Source organism: Sycon ciliatum, chromosome 4 (genome assembly GCF_964019385.1).
Source record: "Sycon ciliatum chromosome 4, ocSycCili1.1, whole genome shotgun sequence".
NCBI classification, from domain to species: Eukaryota; Metazoa; Porifera; class Calcarea; order Leucosolenida; family Sycettidae; genus Sycon; species Sycon ciliatum.
The window spans coordinates 2,994,889-3,017,740 of NC_088646.1; the positions used below are offsets into that span (position 1 = coordinate 2,994,889).

At 48.1% G+C, this 22,852-nt stretch overlaps 2 protein-coding genes across 2 annotated transcripts in view; one reads left to right on the forward strand and one right to left on the reverse strand.

Annotated features, from left to right (window-relative positions):
* The first annotated feature begins 3,551 nt into the window (after nt 1-3,551).
* LOC135813912 (dermatan-sulfate epimerase-like) lies at nt 3,552-10,325 on the forward strand. The gene is made up of 3 exons (XM_065326939.1): nt 3,552-4,506; nt 5,622-7,409; nt 8,702-10,325. Exons 1-3 carry the CDS (start codon nt 3,901-3,903, stop codon nt 9,749-9,751), a joined length of 3,444 nt encoding a protein of 1,147 aa, XP_065183011.1. The 5' UTR covers nt 3,552-3,900; the 3' UTR covers nt 9,752-10,325.
* A 1,609-nt stretch (nt 10,326-11,934) lies between these two features.
* LOC135813366 (hemicentin-1-like) overlaps nt 11,935-22,852 on the reverse strand; it is a 77,022-nt gene continuing 66,104 nt past the window's right edge. Inside the window, exons 61-68 of the mRNA XM_065326465.1 lie at nt 21,677-21,820; nt 21,349-21,442; nt 20,834-20,910; nt 15,880-16,014; nt 15,127-15,258; nt 14,436-14,587; nt 13,305-13,440; nt 11,935-12,885 (exon numbers count right to left, since the gene is read on the reverse strand). Coding sequence (XP_065182537.1) covers nt 12,805-12,885; nt 13,305-13,440; nt 14,436-14,587; nt 15,127-15,258; nt 15,880-16,014; nt 20,834-20,910; nt 21,349-21,442; nt 21,677-21,820 — 951 coding nt within the window. The 3' untranslated portion in view covers nt 11,935-12,804. The remainder of the gene's footprint in view (nt 12,886-13,304; nt 13,441-14,435; nt 14,588-15,126; nt 15,259-15,879; nt 16,015-20,833; nt 20,911-21,348; nt 21,443-21,676; nt 21,821-22,852) is intronic.

Genomic DNA, 22,852 nt, shown 5'->3' on the forward strand with positions numbered 1-22,852 from the left:
ATACGCTCCCCCCATTCGCCATGACAGAAACGCTCACGGAGGCGGAGTTGTCATTTGGGTGAAATCAAACATGGCCTTCCAGCACCCGGACCGGTTCAGCACGGAACATCACGAAGTGATATGGATATCTGTACCAACAACTAGCCGGTCCAAGATTGTTATCTGTGCACTCTACCGGTCACGCTCCACAGCCGGGACAGACACCGAGCTGATCGAATACCTTGATACCCACCTAGATGAGGCCCGCAGCCACGGTGATTATGTTATCCTCGCCGGGGACTGCAATGTCCACAATGCAGCATGGCTAGGAAGCACCAAGACTACCTGGGCAGGGGAAGCAGCCGAGGAACTCTGCTATGTTCATGGCCTGGAGCAACATGTCAACATCCCCACACGTGGAGATAACACCCTGGACCTTGTAATGTCTGACTTCGGCGAACCGGTTCAGGTGAAATGCCATGCCCCACCGGGGTCCTCTGACCACGCTGTCCTCACCATGGACTTCCCTATCTCTGCGTTCCGTGAACTAAAAACCACACGCACCGTCTGGCAGTACAACCAAGCAGACTGGACCGCCTCTGTCACCTTTTCCTAGCCTATGACTGGTCAATTGCCTTCACTACCAGCGCTGATGAGTCGTGTGCCAACATCACCGAAATTATCCTCAAGAGCATGTCACGTTTCATCCCATCCTGGCAACTCACATCCTGGCCGACGGATCCAGCTTGGTAGATCCCTGAGTGCACCGATGCCATACAAGCAAAAGAGAGGGCTTGGGCTGCTACCAGGCGGCAGAAGTCAACAGCAGCGCGGCAGACAGCCTCGGCAGCCACTCTACGCTGTAATGACATCCTCCAGCATGCCAAGGTGGTCCGCCTGGCTACCCTGCGCACTAAGCTCTCCAAAGCTAGCCTGAGTGACCGTTCGTGGTCGTCTACCATCAAGCAAGCAGGTGGCAGCAGCAGAAACACCTCCATCCCAACTCTCACTCCGCAGCCTGGCTTGAAATGCGTATCGAATGCCGAAAAACCTGAGTGTTTTGGACAGTATTTCGCCTCAAAGTGCAGCCTGGGCGCCGATGACTTCCCCGCCAGCCAACCTTGCGACTGATTTCACCCACGTTGCTCAGCGCACGGCTGAAACCCTCTAAGTAAGCCACTCTCCAAACTGTTCTCCCTTAGCTTCTACGGCATGGTTATGCCGACATCCTGGAAGACAGCTAGAGTCACACCCATTCACAAGAAGAAATCCAAGAACCTGCCTCAACATTACAGACCTGTGCTCTGCTGTCTATAATGTCCAAAGTGATGGAAACGATTGTCATCGTCAGATAACCAGTTTCCTGGAGTCCCACAATGTCATCTCCGCAAAACAGTTCGGGTTCAGAAAGGGCCTGAGCGCAGCTGACGTCTTATCCAAGCTACACTGTGAATGGTCCAGAGCAGCCGGCCTTGGAGGAGCCGCCCATGTTTTGGCGATAGATATAGCAGGCGCCTTTGATAAAGTCAGCCATGCTGGCCTGCTGCACAAGGCTTCCCTGTATGGTCTAGGCGGCCGCTTCTCGGATGGCTGGAAAGCTACCTGCACAACCGGCGCCTGCAGGCTGTTGTGGGCGGCCAAGAGTCCTCCCTGCACCATATCCAAGCAGGGGTACCACAAGGTAGCATCCTTGGACCTACGTTATTCCTCCTGTGCGTAAATGACTGCGAGGACACCTTGCCTGCTGGTGCTGAGCTTGCCACCTATGCAGATGACACGACACTGTATCAGTGCATCTCTGCCACCTCCGGCATATCCGACTCTGCAACACAACTCCAGGAAGCAGTGGACGCCGTCTCCCACTGGGGTTCCAAGGGGAAGGTCACCTTCGAGCCATCCAAATCTCAGGCCATCATCATCGACCACCGCAAGCCTCCCCCAGCGCTCCCACCAGTGCTCTTCAATGGCACGACTGTTCCCGAAGAGAAGCAAATTAAACTTCTGGGCGTAGCATTCGACCCGCAGCTGACCTACTCAGCACACCTCTGGGCCGTGGCCTCAAAGGCTGCCCAACGCCTACACTTCCTGAGAAAGGTTGCACCCCTGTTGGACTCTAGCGGCCGCACGGCAGTCTACAAAGGCTTCGTGCGGCCAACAATGGAATACTGCTGCCTGGTGTGGATGGGGTCATGCACATCCAGGCTGGACAAAATACAGCACAAGGTACTGAAGGTGATTGGCCCAGGCGCCTGGCTCCCCAGCCTGAAACACCGCCGACTGGTTGCTGCGCTTTCGTTCACCTTCAAGCTGTCCTACCTCCCAACAACAAGCCTCCTGAAGACCATCCTCCCACTTCCAGCCAACCCCCGCCCAGTGGGTGGTCGATCCACTAGGTTAGCCACGGAGACTGCCCACTGTCACCCGCTCCAGCTCAAGTCGACGCTGCCCGTGCGCACTCGTAGCAGCCTCCAGGGTTCCTGCCCAGACTGCATTATTCCCTTATGGAACAGCCTACCAGCGACCATTCTACCAGCACGGCCGCAACCCAGACAGCTCCAATCCGTCAAGGAAAAATGCAACAAGTATCTGCTGCACCTGAACTGGCAAACATGCCACCGACGCCCTATGACATGGTTTAGACCAGCGCCTCACTAGCATCCTCCCCCCCCCCCTTACCACAATGTGATGTTATCTTTCACTCTGCTTCTCTCACGACCATCTACCCATTGGCATTGTCCTCGTTCCTCACTACTATTCATTTCCCCTCCTCATGGCTTTACTGTATTATGGCGCGCTTTGTCTGCGTAGACGCCGGCAGAGCAGCCTGGCCCCGCCACCACTTCTCGCACATATTCGGGAATAGTGGACTTTCGTATAAAATAAAAAAATTAGCAGACGAACACCGCCCCTGGCACCCTCCCTCTTCTCTCAGCTGTAAATTTATTTTTTATTTTTTTACTGAATACCACAGTACATGTACCATCGTAATGGAGTAATGGTCCCAGATTGAGGTCAGAGAGAAAACCGATGTCAGTCTAGCTCCTCGCTGTCATCTTGGACCGCAAACAGTTGTTCCGCAAATTTTTTTTAATTTTTTTTCCACAATATCCTTTAACATGTTATTCACAGTGGGTCCAATGTTATTAGGCATTTTGCCTGTTTTGATTTCCACTATAAATAAAGAATACACAACAACAACCTAAGTCCTTCACCAGGTTGCAGTCAGAGCCAGCCAGCGCTTTGCCTTCAAGTTCAAGTAGTTCGGCAAGGCTTCAGAAAGTGTGCCCAGTGCTTCCGAAGTGTTCAGTTCCACTTCTCCAGACGTTGTGGTCGAAAACGGAGACCGATGTGTTGGTGTCCGGTGTAGATCTACCGAGTCACTTGCACGGCGCACGATGCGCGCGCACGATGCGCGAGGCTACCGAACCAGGCATGAAGCTGCTACTGTGAGTCACGTGCATGTATCCCTCCTACCTCGTGACCTACTGTAATCTGCTGAGTTTGTGATCACGGATCTGAGCATGAGGCAAAGTAAGTTAGTTGAGAATTTCAAATCATAATAGTTTCAGGTATTTGACATTCCTGCTCTACAATTGTGCCAATTCGAACTAAGAACTGCTGTAGTATATCAATGTTTATTGCAATTATCCCCTAGCATGTGCCGTAGTAACATTTCGCGATTCAAGCATCAAGCCCTTCCAACAGTTTCAAGGCTTGCAACATCTCTCGCTCTCAAGATAATATCCGTGTCCAATGCTGCTTTGTAATGATGCCGGGTTGGTGAGCAGGTCAAGCCTCTAGACTCAAGGTGATGACAGCTTTGAGTGAGACTGATGGTGGTGCTGCGCTGTACTGCAAGGCAGATGTCTTCGATCAACGTCATTGTAACATGTTCACTGGCTAGATGCTAGAGCTGTCAGCATGAATACCACAGTCATCATTATCATCTGCCTCGCACTGCTGTTTGGCCTACAGTGCTCTTGTGCTGGTAAGGACTCGCTGGCCTTCACTGTGGTCAGTGCACCTGGTGCTGGGGATCAAAAGAAAGCTGATGAGACTGTTTCGATGCTGAATGGCGTGACGCGGCACAAGCCCGCCGAAGCCAATCAGCGTGCCGTAGGCAATCCAGTGTTGTACACGTCACCGATCTCTAAAGTTACCAGTGCTAACATTGAACGTGCTGCCAGGAATCATGGAGAAACTGCCAAGGCACAACGGGATCATGTTCACGCGGCGGCCTCTTCTAGCCTCCCAGCACATCCACTGCTATTCTTTGAACAGGGTAGCGCTGGGCATTTTCCCACGCTGGCAAAATCCACACATTCAGAAATTGCCAAAGTTATGCAGACTGCGTATGAAAACATGACAGGAGGACTGCATCGGAATCAGTCCCGAGCAAATCCCCGTCCCGAGGCAGGCGCTGTAGCCTTTCTTTCATTCTATTCACTGCTGCATACCAACAGTCCAGCCCATGAAGAGGTGGCCCTGTCCAGTCTATTGCGCTTAGTCAGAGGCGACACTGTGAAGGTAATGTTTGTTTGTTTGTATTCTTTATTAGAGTGGGAAGTCCAAAACAGGCCCTAGTCTAATAACAATGGCCCCACTAGTGAGGGAATGCTGTATATCTGTGCATAAGGATCAGTGAGTGTGACAGCAACTAGTAGGGAAAGAAAAAGAGAGAAGAAAAACAACGTGCTTATGTATATACCGTAAAGTACCGTTGATCCGCCCCCGCTCTAATTCCCGCCCCCTGTCGAATGTCTGCCTGTGAAGTGACGTTGGCATATGCAACGAAATGCGATGTTGAACTGACACATGTACTGCTGTACACAATATACGTGCGTGTGCAAGATGGAAATGTGCACAATCCAGCATTCCAGGTCTGATTTTCTGCTTTGTTGTACATCGTACTGCACTTGAACGACTTGATCTAATTCCCACCCCAAGCGACACGGCGAGGGGGGTCAACGGTACTTTACGGTACGTACGTGTATGTGTACATGCATTTCTTATGAAGAGGGTTGTTACGACTTCGGTGATACTTGAGGAATTGTGGGGAATCGGCAGGAAACGTGTGACCTCCCACGTGGGGAGCAACATACAATTCCTCTTGCGTGCATGTCTTAGTTGCAGTATCTCCCCCTGGTACTCACTAAACACAGTCCTGTACATTTCTACGTGTACTTTTTTATAGGGAGAGAAACTTCTCGGGCGCGTTTGGTTGGTAAAACCTAGAACAGGATTCACCAGAACAGCGCGTCTGGTTGGGACTGCACCTGTTCTGGGTCGGCCAGAACATATTCTGCTTGCTCCGGCCTCGAGGCCAGAGCAGACCGAGCAGTTTCACTTTTCCACAGTGAAACCTGGCGGGAACATCGATTTTGGTTCCTAGTGATCCCGTGCGTACGTTTTAGGTCGGACTTATTGTACCGTACAAAGTGACCATGGTGACCCGTACACATTTGAAGAATGCACCAAGTTTGGCACACGTTTCACAAAAATGTGCTCTGTTTCTGGAGTACCGTTTGGTTGGCATGAGGCTGATCCATGTGCACCAGCTGTTCGATCCTGTTCTAGATCGTACCAACCAAACACATCCCTAGACCATGTGCTCTCCGTGTGTGCTTGTATGTTTGTCCCAGGTGGCTCAGGGCCAAGTCCAAGGCTCACAGAATTCTCGCAATCTGCTCTGTGTTGCCATTGCATTTGATATGTTGTATGGACATATGAAGAGTGTGGATCGTCACCGGGTTAGTAAGCACATCGTAGTGAAGACTGACAGAGTACTTTCCAGGCTACAACGTCACGTGGCTGCATGGGAGAGTGATGACCGCAAAATCAGACTGGGTATTCTGGAAGATGCAGTGGCATTGCTTGTTGGTAGCCTGGTGATGCATGATCACCAGGACAATGGTGTCCGGTCAAAAGAGAAACTAAGTCTGGCTCGACGCACTCTGGACAGGATAATGTCAGTGCTGGAAGACGTGGCAGATGGATCGATTCCTGGAGCAGCAGGACGTACCACTGAGTGCAGTCATCTTGTGTTCCTCTATGTTCACTTAGCTAAGGTACATTTGGATGTGAACTATTACCAGCATCCATGGCTGCGACAACATCTACAGTTTCTGATGGTTACCACGTTACCGGACTACAAGTCATCCATGAGAGCGGTGGATTCAACCGTGCCTGGCTGGGCATACGGCCCCGAAGCACAGTTACATTTCCTTGACAAGTATGTTGTTCTCAACGGACATGCTAATTGGCTAGCTCAGCAAATCCAACGCCATCGTTCCAGGCAGACTTCTATCAATCCAACATATACCCAATATGCTGGACAGTCTAGCTTCATGTTAATGTTAGAGTTCTTATGGTTTGCACCTGACATCAAGCCAATACCTCCGACCGGTTCATCGGCCGTTTCTCCTGTATTCTTGGATACATTCGGTACAGTGGTGTCTGGAGTAGGTTCTCAGCCACCTAACAGATATTTTCTCAGTTTGCAAAGTGCCTCACAGCAGCATGTTGATAGCTCTTGGAGGCAAGTCAGCAAAGACAAAGTTAGTGAGCTTGCATGGCTGTACCGCAATTCTTTCCTATTCTACCCTGGTGGACGGCCGTTTGTTGTTGAACATTTTAAGAAACATGGCACTGCGGTACATCCTGGAAATGCCTGGGTGTTCGAATCTGTGGCATGCACGGCAACATTGCACTCACAGGCACCACCGTGTTCACCATTGAATGCAGGCAATGAGAAGAGCAGTAATGCTGCACACTCTGGTATTGTGACGGCAAGCGAGCAAGATGGCTTTGTGTTCATCATGAGCGAGGCAGCTGCTTTCTATCCGGCCAATCTGATGCTTGTGAGCAATAGCCGATCCTTGCTTCTGCTCAATCCTAATGTCTTAGTCATGGTTGACTCCATCCAGCGGCACCCTGATAGTTCCGTTGACCATGGAAATGTAGTCTTGAATCTGTTTGAGGAGTTTGAACTTGATAGCAGAGGACGCCAAGCTGCCCATCAGCTCAAGAACACACAGCACATCTATTGGTTTGTTGATGGCAGTAATGACGTTACAGCCCGCCTGGATGTCTCGCCAGGCCATCATTTGAATGTTTCAGTGACTTTGGTAGAAGAGGTTACACGTGTTGTGTGGGTGTTCGTAGCCAACAGTAATGCTGTACCATCAGTGAGCTTCACACGATCATCACGGCTAGGTGTGGAGTTCAATGTTCACCTGCAAAGTCAGCAGAACAACTTGAAGTATACACTCTCGTTGGTCACTGGTTACTGGCATGTGAATACTCGCTTTCTCTGGCATTGTAGTGGGTCTCTGGCACATATCAAACACAAAGGTGACACTGTCCAGTTCGGTGCCATGCATCGTCCATCGGACCAGCCTCACTGGCAGGATTTGTCAGACACAAGTGAAGTAAGTGCTATGGAGGTGTTCCAGATATTGGTGCATTATAATAGTCAGGTCTGTCAGGTCAGGCGTGATAATCAGATGTGTTCTCATGGTATTTTATTTTACATGTGTATTGTGTGTACGAGTGAACATAGGTGTGTGTGTGTGTGGGAGGGGGGGGGGGGGGAGGGAGTGTACATGTTCATATGTGCAGGGAGTCATAAGGCACAGGTAGACGATGTGGACGACTGTAATACTAGACAATGTGTGTTTCACTCTTGGGTTGCCTGTTACAGTCAGCCTTGGGCCAGGGCCCATGCATTTGTGCACACTCTCGGGCTGCCTGTTACAGTCAGCCTTGGGCCAGGGCCCATGCATTTGTGCACACTCTCGGGCTGCCTGTTACAGTCAGCCTTGGGCCAGGGCCCATGCATTTGTGCACACTCTCGGGCTGCCTGTAACAGTCAGCCTTGGGCTAGGGCCCATGCATTTGTGCACACTCTCGGGCTGCCTGTTACAGTCAGCCTTGGGCCAGGGCCCATGCATTTGTGCACACTCTCGGGCTGCCTGTTACAGTCAGCCTTGGGCCAGGGCCCATGCATTTGTGCACACTCGAGTACGCTCGAATACGGCATCTCTTGATTGGGTTTCTATCAGGGTCAGCAGGTCAAGGCTACGATGTTGCATGGACCACGGGTCACTTGGAACTTAGAATGAGGAAGTTATAGAAGAGAGCATTCCCTTTGTTCTGGTTGCTATGCATTAGGGAGGTTCCGGAGTACGATTTTTCGTGCCAAAATCCGTGGAGGCTCTACGGATTTTTTATACGTCGTTTTCGAGCAGTGAAAAGTTCCGGGGTACGGAGATTATGTGTTTGCCGTTATTGCCTAGGTTACGATCGCAAACACGTCACATTCCCGCGCTATGCCTTTTTATTTTGAAAATTTGTACCGAAATCAAAACTTCCCGCGAAAAATCGATGTTTCTCGTACCAAATTTGTACGCGAAAAATCTTTCTGCACCCGATGACGCAAAATCTCCATACGAAGCATGGTTCGTATGAAAGCCAGTCCACACGGATTCTCGTGCCGAAAAATCGTATGGAGCACGCCTGGAAAAAATCCGTAGCGCCCATACGGATTTTGGCACGGAAAATCGTACCCCGGAACCTCTCTATTGTCAGAACGTATGCAGCACTTGGCCTTGCATCGCTAGTAGCAACTTTCTCGTTTACATCTGCTTGCCCAGTGGTGTCATTGTTACTGTAGAAATTTATATAATTTTAATAATGGTCTTCTTTGTCTCTTCACCTGTAGGTGGCCTCCATCAAGTCTCTGTGCAATAAATCTCTGCCACTCACCAATCTATCTATCTCAGCATGGAGAGCTGCAGCCGAGAGCCCTTACATAATCTTCTCGTCACTACCGATGGCCAAAATGAGTGCCAGTATTGCAGAACACCTGATACATCCTAGTCCAGACCTTGCACTACTAGCTATCACTGACTTGCAGAAAAGGAGAGGTGCTAATCGAGAAGCACTATCTCCATGCATTTGGAGCGATGAAGACTTTTCAGCAGGTCGATATCACACTACTCTTTGGTTCAGAAAGCTCAAGGAGGATCCTTTGATCACAATCAATAAATCCCCAGCTTTGAAGCAGAAGAAGCGTCCGCAGGAGGTCACTAAACGGTTGTCGGAAGCCAGGCGTAAACTTGGAAATGATCCCTCCACTGTAGTCATAGCCGGTGACTGGGAGGGAAGTTGGATTCTGAAAATGGAGTGGTTTACGAGTACAATTCGGCCAGGACGTTTTGTAATGTTCCTAGAGGATCCTCGCGAGTGGGTAGCGTCCGTGCTGGAACACAAGTCACTGCTGATGAAGAGCACATTGCCATTAGCATCACAGATAAGTAGTCTCCTTGACAAAATCAATCATGAATGTGACCAAGTCAGTAGATGTGCACCGGCTTTTTATCCTGTTGTGCAGACAGCTCAAGATGAACTGACTTCCAAAGAGCCAAATCTGCCCAGGGCTTTAGCTCTTGTGTGGCTTGCCTTTACTAACACATCTCTTTGTCTGGCCAGCAAGCCGCCGTATTCAGAGAGGATCCACTTTGTACCTGTTAGTCACTTCCTGGAACGAGCATCAACAGTAGCCAGAAGACTTTATGAATTCCTAGGATTTCCGTATCGACCTTCCATTGCCAGTCACATGCATAGACTTATAGAGAGTCGTGCGTCTAAGTATGCTCGGTTTGTCAAGTCCTTGAAGAAGCAGAGATCATTCCCCAGGCTCACCAGGCAAGCTGTTTCTGACATTGAGCACGTGTGTGGGCTAATCATGGCCGAGCTAAGCCACACATGATCATAGCAATGCTACAGCTGTCATGATCGACTTCATAGTCAGCTCTTGTTCACGTCGACAAATAACTTAGGATAGTTTTCAGTTACTTGAGACAGCGATGCACATCAGCGTAGATATTAAGCACCTGTTCTAAATCATTTCTCTCTTATTCGTATACACTGAGTACAGTGTAGATTTGTGATGTGTGCAGTCCTTTCAGATAACTGAGTTTATACATGCTTCTCACCCCCACACTATCCCTAATACCTGGAACTCCTAGTTTTACTTTAGGTTGCAATTGTGCAATAATAGTAAAACCTAGAATTGTTTTAGATCAGAAAGCAATTATTAGCTCCTCACTTCTTTAACTCCAAAAACGGTCTCTTCACTGCGAATATCTTTATATTTCACCAATATTTCGGGCCAGAATGCCTCAAATAATTATGCAAACATCTATGTCAGTATTTATTAGACAGTGCGGGACACTGATTTTTATTTTTTTCACCAATACTAACCATGATTCTATTTCTGTACACACCCGTATCGCTTTGTAACGAAATGTGGCATTGGGTGAGGCGAACTTCAATTTTGCATCATGCCGACTACTATTTGAAATGCCTGAAAAATACTCGAAAAAAGCAGTGAGTGGTATACAAACTGATACTCCCCTTCTTCAACGTGAACAATGTGGGACTAGACGTCTGGCATAGAGCCACCAATGCAATCGAGGTAACGAAAGTCACGTGTGCATTCAATGGTTCTATCTGGCACTTTCAACGGAAGTCAGTTTTCTTCCAATTATCATCTTTCCTTCATTCTTTCTTTTTTCTTCTCTTGCCATGGTTGGCTAACGCCCCCTCCTTTGCATTGGCTTCTGCCACTGGACGGTGAAATAATAATAATAAATAATAATAAAAGGGTTTGCTCCCCACACCGGAGCTCGCGCTATTCCGCCGACTTTACTTGACACTTGACTGACTGGGGGGTGTGGGGAGCAAACCCTTTTCTTACAAATCATCGCCGAGGTCGCAACCACTACTTCGTACTGTTGTGCCCAGCGCGGGCTTGCGACTAGTTGGTTTGGAGGTGACAGCGTTGCGAATGACCGAGGGTCCTCGACGTCTGTCTCACCGTCCAGGAGCGACACTGACTCACGCTGCTATCTGGTGCTCACGAGGTGTTTGTCGCGCTGAAAACGGAGCGTCTCTGTAAGTTTGTATCCCTGGTGATGGTCGTGCCTGGAGAGCACTATATAAGTGGTGCTCTTCAGGCACAATCTTCCTCAGCCTACTCAAGCTCAACTGATGAGGGGTGAATTCCCCGAAACACTGTGTATTGAGCAGGGAGTGGTGCTTTCTTGCAGGTTTGCCGAGTCGAAGGTTCGATGGACTTCTCGTGTGCTCTGGATGGCAGTCGTGAGTCAGTCAAGTGTCAAGTAAAGTCGGCGGAATAGCGCGAGCTCCGGTGTGGGGAGCAAACCCTTTTCTTACAAATCATCGCCGAGGTCGCAACCACTACTTAATAAATAATAATAATAATAATAATAATATTAACTGGTTTGAGGGAAAGAGACAAACGGGAAAAGTCTGAAGAAAAAATTGACTGTCACCACCAGGACTCGAACCAGGGACCCTCGCTTGTAGCCAGCGATGCTCTAACCACTGAGCTATGGTGTAGTCGTCATCCCAGCAGAGGCCGTTCAACATTTTCTTCAGACTTCGTAACTCTAATAATAATAATAATAATAATAAGTCGCTCAGCCTCTTGTGATTCCATAACCTCGCACCCATCATTCATCGTTTTAAGCAGCTTTTTTCGTAAGCGCACTTTACAGCATCGATACTCTTGCAATGACTTGACCTTGACGGCGTTGATGCTACAAGTATAATTTATCTTCTGCTTTTCTCTTCCTTTTTTCTTCCTCCCTCTCTTTCCAGTTTTCCCATCCCACGTATCTCATCCTTCAAGCGAAAACAGGAAACCCCCTGACAGGCGAACAGCCTTAGCTTTGGGGAATCCTTAAATACAATACAATACAATACAACGATGATGCGTCTCTATGACGATGACAAACACGCAGTGTGCACACACACACACACGCAGTAGTTAGCTGAATGTACAGCGTACAGCGTACTGCTTACCAGCATCCCAAGACGAGACACTGAGCAGATGATTGGAGAAAACATTGCTCAAGACACAGCCGGTACATGCAATGTAGCACTTCATCCTGCATTGAAAGCAGAAGTGTTGTCGGAAGAAGAAACTGAACAAAGACAGCAATACACATCACGAAATCGATTGGGAAGAAAACGTTAAAAGACAAACATAGCGGATGGGAATGCAGATGACGGCAGCAGGCAGCAGATCAATGTAGTATGCGGGCAATGCTAAGGTTTAAAAACTTACTGCAACATAGTTTACATGTCAGTAGTCGTAGTGGAACACTGTTGTATAGTGCAGGGCAGCACACTGTGTTGAAATTCCACATTAGAGTGCATACACCTGTGACAGTGGCCGCATGCAGGGTCAGGTGGCAGCACTATCATTACTGCCAGCATGCACAGTGCAAGAAAACAAGTATACAACCCGCACAAAGGCACACTGCAAGCAAGCCTATGGCCAGCGCAGGCAGTCAACAAGCCTGAGGATGTCGTACAGCAGCACTGCTACGAATGTGCAATATGCTCCTTTCTCGCAGCTAGGTACAGTGTTATAAATACCCTGAATGTATTTCTTGTCATGGGTTCAATCGGGGGAAAGTTGGAAAAAGGAAAAAAACTAATCAGGCCAATGCAAATAGAAACTGTTGAAAATCTCAGAGAATACCCGAAGGTACATGCACATAAATCTAGAGTTTGACACTACTATTAGCGTGCCTTATGGGCACCGAGTCCAGGGAAGCATATTTTATGGCATGCACAGGGGAGGGGGTAGGGGACCTTTAAAAGCTACGCAGAGCTCTGGAAAGTGGTCCAGAAGACAGTGTCAGTCTAGTAAGTGAGTGACTGGTGATTGGTGACTGGGGGGGGGGGGGGGGGGGGGTAGGGACAGAGCGGCAGAACAATGTACACTGGTTACATAGAGCTGCCGTTGGAGTAGAGATCAAACGAGTCCAAATACTCCTGCACGGTGCGATAGATGAACATGTACTGTTCCTGGAGCATAGAATGTACACACGTACACACATGTACACACAAGCAGGATACAGAATGTTAGCCGCTTACCATATCGACACAGCTCCTCAGCTGAAGCAGAACTGAAGAGACAATGCGAGTGAGCACACATCCCGGACAAAGAAATGCACACCAACACTCGCCGAGACATACAACCAACCACACATAGCTCGGCCACTGCTCAAAAGGATACATTGCTCACATGCAGCAACATGTGGTTCCAACGACTCCCTGATTCATGTATTCATGAAATTCATGACAAATTCCGGGCGCCATAAGAAAAGTATGCGGTGCCAATGAGCCAGTGATGTACAAGATACACTGCACAAGCATATGATCACATGATCACATGATCAGGAACAGGAAATGAGCGTGACATTTTGCTGCCAGCGCAGACTTACCAGTGTCTGCACCATGCTGACGCGCTGCATGCGCATCGTCCTGACCGTGTGGAAGATGTCCACCTGCGCGTCTAGCTTGGCTCTCTCGATAGCTATGCACACTGCACAGTACACGCCGGTCCGTGAAGCACCAGAGCTGCAATACAACCGGGCCAGCATAATAAATAAATAAATAAATAATAGCACAATCACCAATGCTACAGTGAAGTACAGTAGGAATGATATACAGGTCTACCCTCATTAGTAGATAACCCCAGGGGGGGGGGTCTAGTTATTTGTCTTATAACGAGTATTATCTATTATCCGGACGTGAATGTACGCGTTTCAACGTCCGGGTATTTCCAATCGTTGTCTTCTATTGAGGTTTGTCTTCTTACCGTTGTCGTACCAACGAGGGTAGACCTGTAGTACACAATTTGGTTGGATGCTTCCTGCAGTTCAATTTCCCGCAATGGTATGGGTGAGTGAACGACCCAGTCTTATGTAAGACTGCAATTCATGCTGCTCTCACTCAATCAACGAATCTTCAAAAATGATTGCATTCTGCTCAACAAAGACAGAACTGTTCCAGGCTGTCTAGAAGAGTGCTCAATGCCCGAGGTGGGCAGAGTTACATACAACAAATTGAAGATAATGAAACTCTGAGTCACAACGACGTTTTCCTCTTCTTCTTCTTGTTGCATTCTGTTCAATTTATTACCAACATTTTGTTTCAGTGACTCTCTTCTTAAAGGGGAGGGGGGGGGGGGGTTCCGGGAGATACCATTCAGAGAAGCAGTTGTACGAGTGCCATCGCAGTGTGAGTGGCCTTCTCATAGAAAGCCTTGAGTCTGGATATTCCTATGAGTCGCATATCTCCCACATCCCGCACCGTACATTGATATTTGTATGCTTTGGCTGTACTTCCTTCTTGTACGCGTTTCCCACTCTCTTTGCTGTACATAAGAAGACTTGAAGATTGAGTGCTAGCAGTGCAAATTGCAGTGTTGATTGAGATTGGGTTGTTCATTCATGCACGCTGTTGAAGAATATACTTCACACGATAGAAAGAAGAAGCTGTGCGTCAATATTGCAGGTGTGTCAGGGTTATTGGAAGGGGAATCCCCGGGATATACAGGCACATGTATATACCTGCAGTGGACGACGATGGGTTGATCACCAGTTGCTTCCTGATTGCGCTGCACCCGGCCGATCAAGTCCAAGAGAGCGGCGCCAGTCGTTGGCACACCACGCTCAGGCCAGCCAACATACTGGAAGTGGCGCACACACCTGAGTTCATTTCTCTACGAAGACATATGAGAACAACGGCAGGGAAGTGATCACACCACAAAACACTACTAATCAGGATTATCCATCTCAAAGTCTCGCAGCCATAATTTTGGAGAATGATCATTCCACCTCACATGCTGGACCGGAAAAATGATAATGGTTGCCAAAAGCCAAACAATGTAGCAACAGGTTGAAGTGCCTCAAATCATGCACTCAGCAGTACCTTGACTCTCTCAAGGAAATTAGAGGCAGGTAAAAGAGCAGAGAGCTGCCGTTCCACAACAACATCATGGAATTGTTATGTCAAGTGATTCCTAGTTGATTCTGGCGCGTTTGTTTGGTCAGGTGATCCTTATCCATTCCCATTCCAGAATGGTTGTCATTTACATTCTGAAAATGCCCAACCAAACGCAACGTCAGTCACACTGCAATCTCACACCATGTATCAGAAAATAAAATTTCAACATTGGCATCCTTAGGACCAGTATAATGAGCAGGTCATTACCAGAGAAACGTGCGGGGGAGGGGTAGGTGCACATGGCTTAGCACTTACTTTAGTGTCTGTGATGGTGAAGTTACGAATGACAGTAGAGTTGCAAACAGTCTCGTCTTCCAGCTTCACAAGTAGGTGATTGAAGCGTACCGGCTCTTTCTCCTTGCTTGGCCAATACTCGGCACTGTGCTCCTGCAGTGCAGCCAGCCATACAACGATAGTGAACAACACCGACGATAAGTTTTACACAACCAATGAATAGTATTGTAGTTTGTATGAAAGCGCTGCAAAGAAGTCAACCATGACATTGCTACAGAGCTTACTTGTTGCCATCTCTCTTCTACACACTCTAGCATATAGTTGAGTCCACCACGCAGAAAGTACTTGCGATTTCCTTGGTGGTTGATAGAGATGTGTGATAAGCCAGCAATGATAGTCATTAGCGTGATTAGGCCAGTATCGGTCAACCCAGACTACCGGTAGAAACGTGTAGATACTGACAATTGAAATGTCATGATAACAGTGCCTCGGGTCACGGCAAAACATTGGGCTGAGAGAGAGAGAGAGAGAGAGAGAGAGAGTGTGTGTGTGTGTGTGTGTGTGTGTGTGTGTGTGTGTGTGTGTGTGTGAGTGAGTGAGTGAGAGAGAGAGGGGGAGGGGGGGGGGAGGAGGGAGGAGAGAGAGAGAGAAGATAGGAGAGAGAGAGAAAGGAGAGAAAGAAGAAGACAGAGAGGGGAAAAAGCAAGAGGAGAGAGAGAGAGAGAGAGAGAGAGAGAGAGAAAGAGAGAAAAAGAGAGAAAGATCTCCACACACCTGGCCTCTTTCTTTACAATGCGACAGCATGACAATGGAGGTGACTTCGTACTTCCACACCATTGTCCAGAAATCACTTATCGTCTCTGTCAGCGGACCTTGTGTAGCGATGAAAGCTCTCGCGGAGCAGTAGCCCTGAACCACCCAATACAAACACAGTTAGATGTCTACAAGTATTGGCCAAGTAAAGTACCAGTATACCATAGCAGTCATTGTTGAACTGAATCATCGGAAAAGGGATTCCAAGTATTACGGCATTCTGCCTTGTGATAGTCGGGATTCAGATTGAAATAATCAGATTGTTGCAAACATGCATTCCCAAGAGGTAACGATATTCGGTTTTCAAGAACCACCTGATTGAACACAAAAAACTACCATATTCTCGGTGGTCAGGCCCAGGCGGCACACTCAATTTACATGAGAAACCTGGCTCAAACCACTCCTGCTGCAGTCTATAAGCACATGGTGACCACCTATCTACATACTATGTACTTCAAACGGTACTTACAGTGCATTTCAAAACTATAGACGCGTAGGGTTTTTGAAATATTTCAAATTTGGCTGGAACTTTTTGAGAATAGTTTTCGGAATATTGCTCAGGATCGCTCCACAATGGACCGTATGCGTGTTAAAACAAAATGGCGGCACGATTTATTGAAAGTGGTATAGTTGGTGGAACGAGTGTTCAAACCCATTTGAACTTCATACTGTTCGTCTTCTTTTTGACATGCTCTCTTTCCATCGTCCTTAGCTTTTGTTTGTTGAGAGCTGTTTTGGCTTTCTCCTATACCTCTGGGGGATGCCAAGTGATAGTTTTGAGAGGCTGGTGATGGCTGTGAGCGAGAGTTTGCCGATCGGCGTCGTCCTCGCTATAGCGATGAAAATACTAGTTACTGCGCACCTGGCAGATATCACAACACGTCGGAGCGTCCAGGAGCAAAGGAATCTTGGGTTTTCACTGGAATCTAGTTCCTCCAGCATCGTGTAGCCCACCGTCGGTGAATGGCGGTCCAGAAAGGTCGAAACTGGTCTTCTGCAGCATCTCGCAGTCCTGCGAGGCACACTGAATACGCCTGTCATGTATTCTACAAATAAAAATCACGAAGTAGTGGACTTTACAGTGATGAGTCTATCCTGTATGCTGCAAAAGACGCAGGAAATGTGACTGGTGTCCGTACACTGGACGCCAATATCATCCCAGTCTTCTCCTGCAGGATCTGTTTGACATTGACATACCGGTATGCAGTGGGTCGACATTGGCCTGGTTTGGCAGCTATCTGCCTGGTTGGATGTAGCAGGTTTGCATTGGCGCGTCGTCCAGTCCGATTTTCTTGTAACTGTGGAGTACCGGCAGGGTTTGAGAGGTTGCTCGTGCTGTGAACACATCTCTACTGCCTGTCTCGTCCTGGAAGTGCCGTCTCGCCGCTTCCTTGCTCTACAGTCACGCCGTTATTTCGCTTTGTTTCGTCACGGTGGTGCAGCTCAAAACCTGCCCAAACAACTGTGAGCTCGCAACATGGTATGGACAAATTGCACCACTCATGCTGGTTAACTAAAACCGGGATAGTCGAGTAAGCGAGTTCACTCCCTGGGCCATGGCAAGATCTGTTCAGGGCGGGCTATTCCAAGCTCCAAGTGCATAGTCACCGATCGATCCATGCGATGGTGGTTGACCTACAAAGAGCCAAGGTCTACGAGTACTACTATTGGATGCTGTCTACATGCAGTCAACAAAATCAAAGTACCTCAGTATGCCCCAGAACAGGGCATGTGCATCTATGGCATGACACAACAGGGGTTCTGGCGGCACCTGTCAAACAAGCAGTAGCGACTAGTGCCAGCTACCTATTGGAGGCTAGCCGCTACAGTCTGTCACTGGAGATAATTATTATGTTCACTGTTTAGACTGAGCACAATCAATGATGCCCAATCAATCTGCCCAATGTGTGTTCTGTTCCACCTAATTATAACGTCCCATCGCATCAACCCTACTACACGCACATGTCGTCACTCTAGCACGACTTGTGTTATTATTGTTCATTTTGATTCGCACGATAACTAGAGCACAATAAACGTTAACTTGACCGAAGGTTAAAGGCGACTGCAGATAGAGGAACACATCGAGGTACAGGTACCGGCATCAATACAGTATCAGAGAGAAACAAACAAAAATGAGAGGTACGCAGAAAAAACTCTCGTAGTCGTAAGCCCAAGGGGAAGTGGTTGATGAGGGATGAATGCACTCTCCACGCTCGTCTACACTGTTCGTGGAAATGCACACATACATACAATAATATACAACATAGCAATAGCATGCACAGAACCGAACAATTTCATGTTCACACATGCAAGCACAGACCTGAACATTAGTACCAAAAGCCGATACAGACAATATCCCCATACACACAGACGCACACACACACACACACACACACACACACACACACACACACACACACACACACACACACACAATGTCCCATGTATGCGCCCGTGGCGAGAAAAGCACGCAAAACTAAAAATGCACTGGATGTGAACCCACAGATTTTCTCTTATAGCAACGATAGCGGATCTGATTCTGAATGAAACACACACACACACAATACAATCATTGAATGCCCTTCTGCAGATGATGGCAGGTCCTGAAAGAACAGGCAGTGTTCCAGTGATGGGGAACAGAACTTCGAGTGGCGAGTGAGGTATACACACACACACGTGCGTGCGCGGGCACACACCAAAGTATGAAGAAATAGAATCGACATCATAGTATTCATCGGTTGGGGAATGGAAAGGAAAATAAAACATTGCTGTAGGTTATTGTTGTAAGGACACTGGGAGCACAACAGAAAGGTAAGCAACTTGCTTTGAAGCAAAGAAAGTTATTATTCCACGGATCTCAGAAGGAAGGAACGTTCCAGAATGCTGCACTGGCAACAGGCGGCCTGCATGTGCGCGGCCCCTGCAGTCGGTCCAGCTGCCAGCCTTGCAGTGCTGAAAAGAATGTGCAGTACAGCATGTCACATAGTATCGCAGCCTGGACAAATAGGCGCTGGGAAGTCCTAGTTATGTGCTCACCTACACCACGATGCACCAATCTTCTGAGCTACTTTGGCAACAACTTTGTCCACTTGAGACTCCCATGGGCTGAGCCAGTTGTTGAGGGCTGCATCAAGGTGGACGGCAATGACCGCTGATGGCAAGGCAATCCATGACACACAGTCACTAGGGCATCGTCAACATGGCGCTGAGGCTGGATCGATAAAATCAACCTTTAGGCTGCCGCGGGGTTGACAACGAGGCCGCTGTCTCGAAGCTAGTCAGTCAGCCTGGTCACCGCCATTGACGAACCAGTCGCCACCGCCAGCAGTGGCGGTAGGTTGTGACAAGTCACGGTGGTGCAATATTGTCAGCAAATTCAGTACTCAGGATAAGATGAGTGACAAAGGGAACGTTGTGTTTGATAATATTGAAGTGAACAGGGATGATCACAAACCCTGCGCGTACTCCACCGCGAGTTACAAGAAAATTCCGGACTGGACGACGAGCAATCACCAACCTGCTACATCCAACCAGGCAGATACTATTACGATAGCTGCCAAACCAGGTCCATCCCGACCTACTGCATAATGTCAATGTCAAACAGATCCTGCAGGAGAAGACTGGGGTGTTGGCGTCCAGTCACTGAGTGTACAGACACCAGTCACATTTCCTGCGTCTTTTGCAGCATACAGGATAGACTCATCACTGTAAAGTCCACTACTTCGTGATTTTTATTTGTAGAATACATGACAGGCGTATTCAGTGTGCCTCGCAGGACTGCGAGATGCTGCAGAAGACCAGGTTCGACCTTTCTGGACCGCCATTCACTTACGGTGGGCTACACGATCCTGGAGGAACTACAGTTGTGGCAAGTGAAATCCGACACTTGCCATAGGGGACAGCGCCTCAAATGGACATCAATGATGTAATGCACTGCACCTAATTTGTACTATAGAGCCGCATGCATCCCAAACAGGTCGAAAGGTCACAGCTTAGATACACACAGTTCACAAACATGGTACACATAAGGAGTATTGGTATCCAATTCCCAGTCATTTTTGCCAGCACCTTTTGAACCTTGACTGTGATGAGTACGAATTCTGTCATCAGACAGATAAAGTTGTATGCAACACATGTACTGTACGTATGCAGGGCTGCAGAGGCTGCAGGATGCACGGTGCAGTCCCTTATGCCAAGTGTCGGATTTCACTTGCCACAACTGTAGATTCCAGTGAAAACCCAAGATTCCTTTGCTCCTGGACGCTCCGACGTGTTGTGATATCTGCCAGGTGCGCAGTAACTAGTATTTTCATCGCTATAGCGAGGACGACGCCGATCGGCAAACTCTCGCTCACAGCCATCACCAGCCTCTCAAAACCATCACTTGGCATACCCCAGAGGTATAGGAGAAAGCCAAAACAGCTCTCAACGAACAAAAGCTAAGGACGATGGAAAGAGAGCATGTCAAAAAGAAGACCAACAGTATGAAGTTCAAATGGTTTTGAACACTCGTACCACCAACTATACCACTTTCAATAAATCGTGACGCCATTTTGTTTTAACATGAATATCGCGGATTACTCTCATATAGTTTCTAAAGGATTGGATAACAGACGCCCAATTTGGAAAAATTTATGCACAAAGTGATCACAGATTTTATGTGGTATAGATGCTGGCATAACGGTTTTTGCCTAGGTACGCGTCTATAGTTTTGAAATGGACTGTAGAAGTGCAAACAAATGCTGACATGTGACGTTTCTCCTTCAAGAGACGTGTGTGTGTGTGTGGTAAGTTCTGGTGCAGCTCTGACCCCCCAGAAGCCGATACGCCAAGCATCAACAGCAATCCGTCTTAACAGCGGGGAAACACTACGGCGGCAATCCTGCATCCCATGGGTTGTTATTTTAGGACTCACGTCGATGAAGCTTGCATTGATATAGTCAGAGCCTTCAACACCAGGTTGCTGGTAGAGCTTAACACGTGACTGCTCGTCTGCAAACACAATTCACACATCTCAAGTCAGGAACAACCCAGACAGCATGAGCTCTGGTGTAGGTGACAAAGTAGAAGTCGGAAGAACAGGACATCCCACTTGTTAGCTTCTGCTTCAACCTCTCCGTCTTCATTTCTCTTTTTATCCCCCCCCCCTACCTCTCTCACTCTCTCTCTCTCTCTCTCTCTCTTCATCTGTCTCTCGCACACTCCTAAAGACCGGCTTCCTCCTGGTATAGGCCTTTCTTTCTAGGTCCAATGCATGTTACTGGCTTGGGGTCTGTGATTCCATTTCACTTCTCCTTGGATCCCACATAGAGAGAAAATAGCAAGGCATTATTACTATGCCATGCTGGGCACACACTATGAACACAAGGCGGTGGCCAGGTACAGTTGCAATGGGGCAGAGAATCGGACTGTGTAACTACATGCGCTTACATGGCAAGATGTTAGAGAGACGATTCTTGAGAGTGTTACACTGTTGCACAGCCGAGCGACAGTTGATTGTGCCCTGTAGACCTCCATTCAGTTTCTGACAATGTAAAATACACAGAAATAGTTGCATTGACTTTGACAGACCCACAGGAGCATTGGAAGATGAAAAGCGATACATCGATAACTTTGATAAACATCAAGTGTACTCATAGGGATGACTTTGACAGCAGCAATCAATATAGCAGTCAGTATATAGATCATGTTTACCATAGGCTTCCACTATGGTGTGTGTGTGTGGGGGGGGGGGGGGACAACCTCACTCAGATCTTACCTTGAATTGGCTCTCTGCCGGTTTCTCGCCGTCTTTTGCAATGTTTAGCTTCTTGATGTACAATCGGAGTGCAGTTGCAGATACCTCGGTATCACGCAGTTGCAATGCTTCCAGCAGGGCATCATGAATGAAAATGTACTGAGCCTGTAGAAGAGAAGCATGTTTGATGCAATGATCCGTACTGATGTGCTTGAACAGTGTATGTCCAACCAAACAACATAAGACCATCTTCAGGTGCAATGATCAAGCCCTCAGAAGCTGACTAATCCACCCTCACGTAATGGCAACGAAGAGCCTACGTGTAGCACCCACAAGTGTGCGCGTGTGTGCGTGCGTGTGTGATGGTGTGTCCCAGATGGTGCAGTGGTATGTGCAGTTGATTTCCAATCGAGAGGTTGCGGGTTCAATTCCCGACGATTATGGTCACAGGCATTTTTCTTCTCTTTCTCAGACTCCTCCAGACTTTTCTTTCATTCTCATTTCAGTCTTTCATTTACCAACAGCCAGTGCATGCCGGAGTGTGTGGTGTGATGTGTGCGGGAAAAACATGAAAAAGACCAAAAAGTAGGGATTCACCGGCCAGAAAATGCCACTTCAAATAGCTGTGTGGTGTGGACCAGGCTGAATAGTGGCGGTCAATTATTCAGCCTTGCAAGCTGTTGAATGGTGCAATCCCAGCACAAGTTGCTATGCCGGGCTTCTGCTGTAGCATCCCTATCATCGCCTCCGGCGATGGGTGTCAAATGGTCAAAAGGTGTGGCTGCGGGTGTTCGTCGGCTTGCATCATTTCACCACCACTGTGTTCGCTTCCTGCTGGACATTTCCAGAGTAACACAATGGCAGGATGTGGTGAAATGATGTGCTGTTTTCCTGTGTGATGGCATTCCCCAAACTGTCTCGTCTAGTCGCGTGCATGCGTGATATGAGCATGCGCGATTTCGTAGTCAAGAGTCCTTTTGTCAGTCTTCATGTTCGTTTCTGTCAGAGCAGTTTGCTTTTCCGTCTGGTCAATATAAATAATGTAACACAAACTAGTCTTGTCCTTTGTGTCCTGCGTCCCGGGGAACGAAATGGATGTGATTCCGTAACAAGGAGCACATCTTCAACTCCACTCTCCTCGAACGAGCCAAGCTGCAGCCAATTGAGGAGACACTGAAAACGCGTTGACTCAGTTTG

Coding starts and splice junctions, on each gene's coding strand:
- LOC135813912 (XM_065326939.1), top strand. CDS start 3,901: ATGAATACCACAGTCATCATTATCATCTGCCTCGCACTGCTGTTTGGC. Junction 4,507..5,621: donor TCAGAGGCGACACTGTGAAG/GTAATGTTTGTT, acceptor TGTTTGTCCCAG/GTGGCTCAGGGCCAAGTCCA. Junction 7,410..8,701: donor ATTTGTCAGACACAAGTGAA/GTAAGTGCTATG, acceptor CTTCACCTGTAG/GTGGCCTCCATCAAGTCTCT.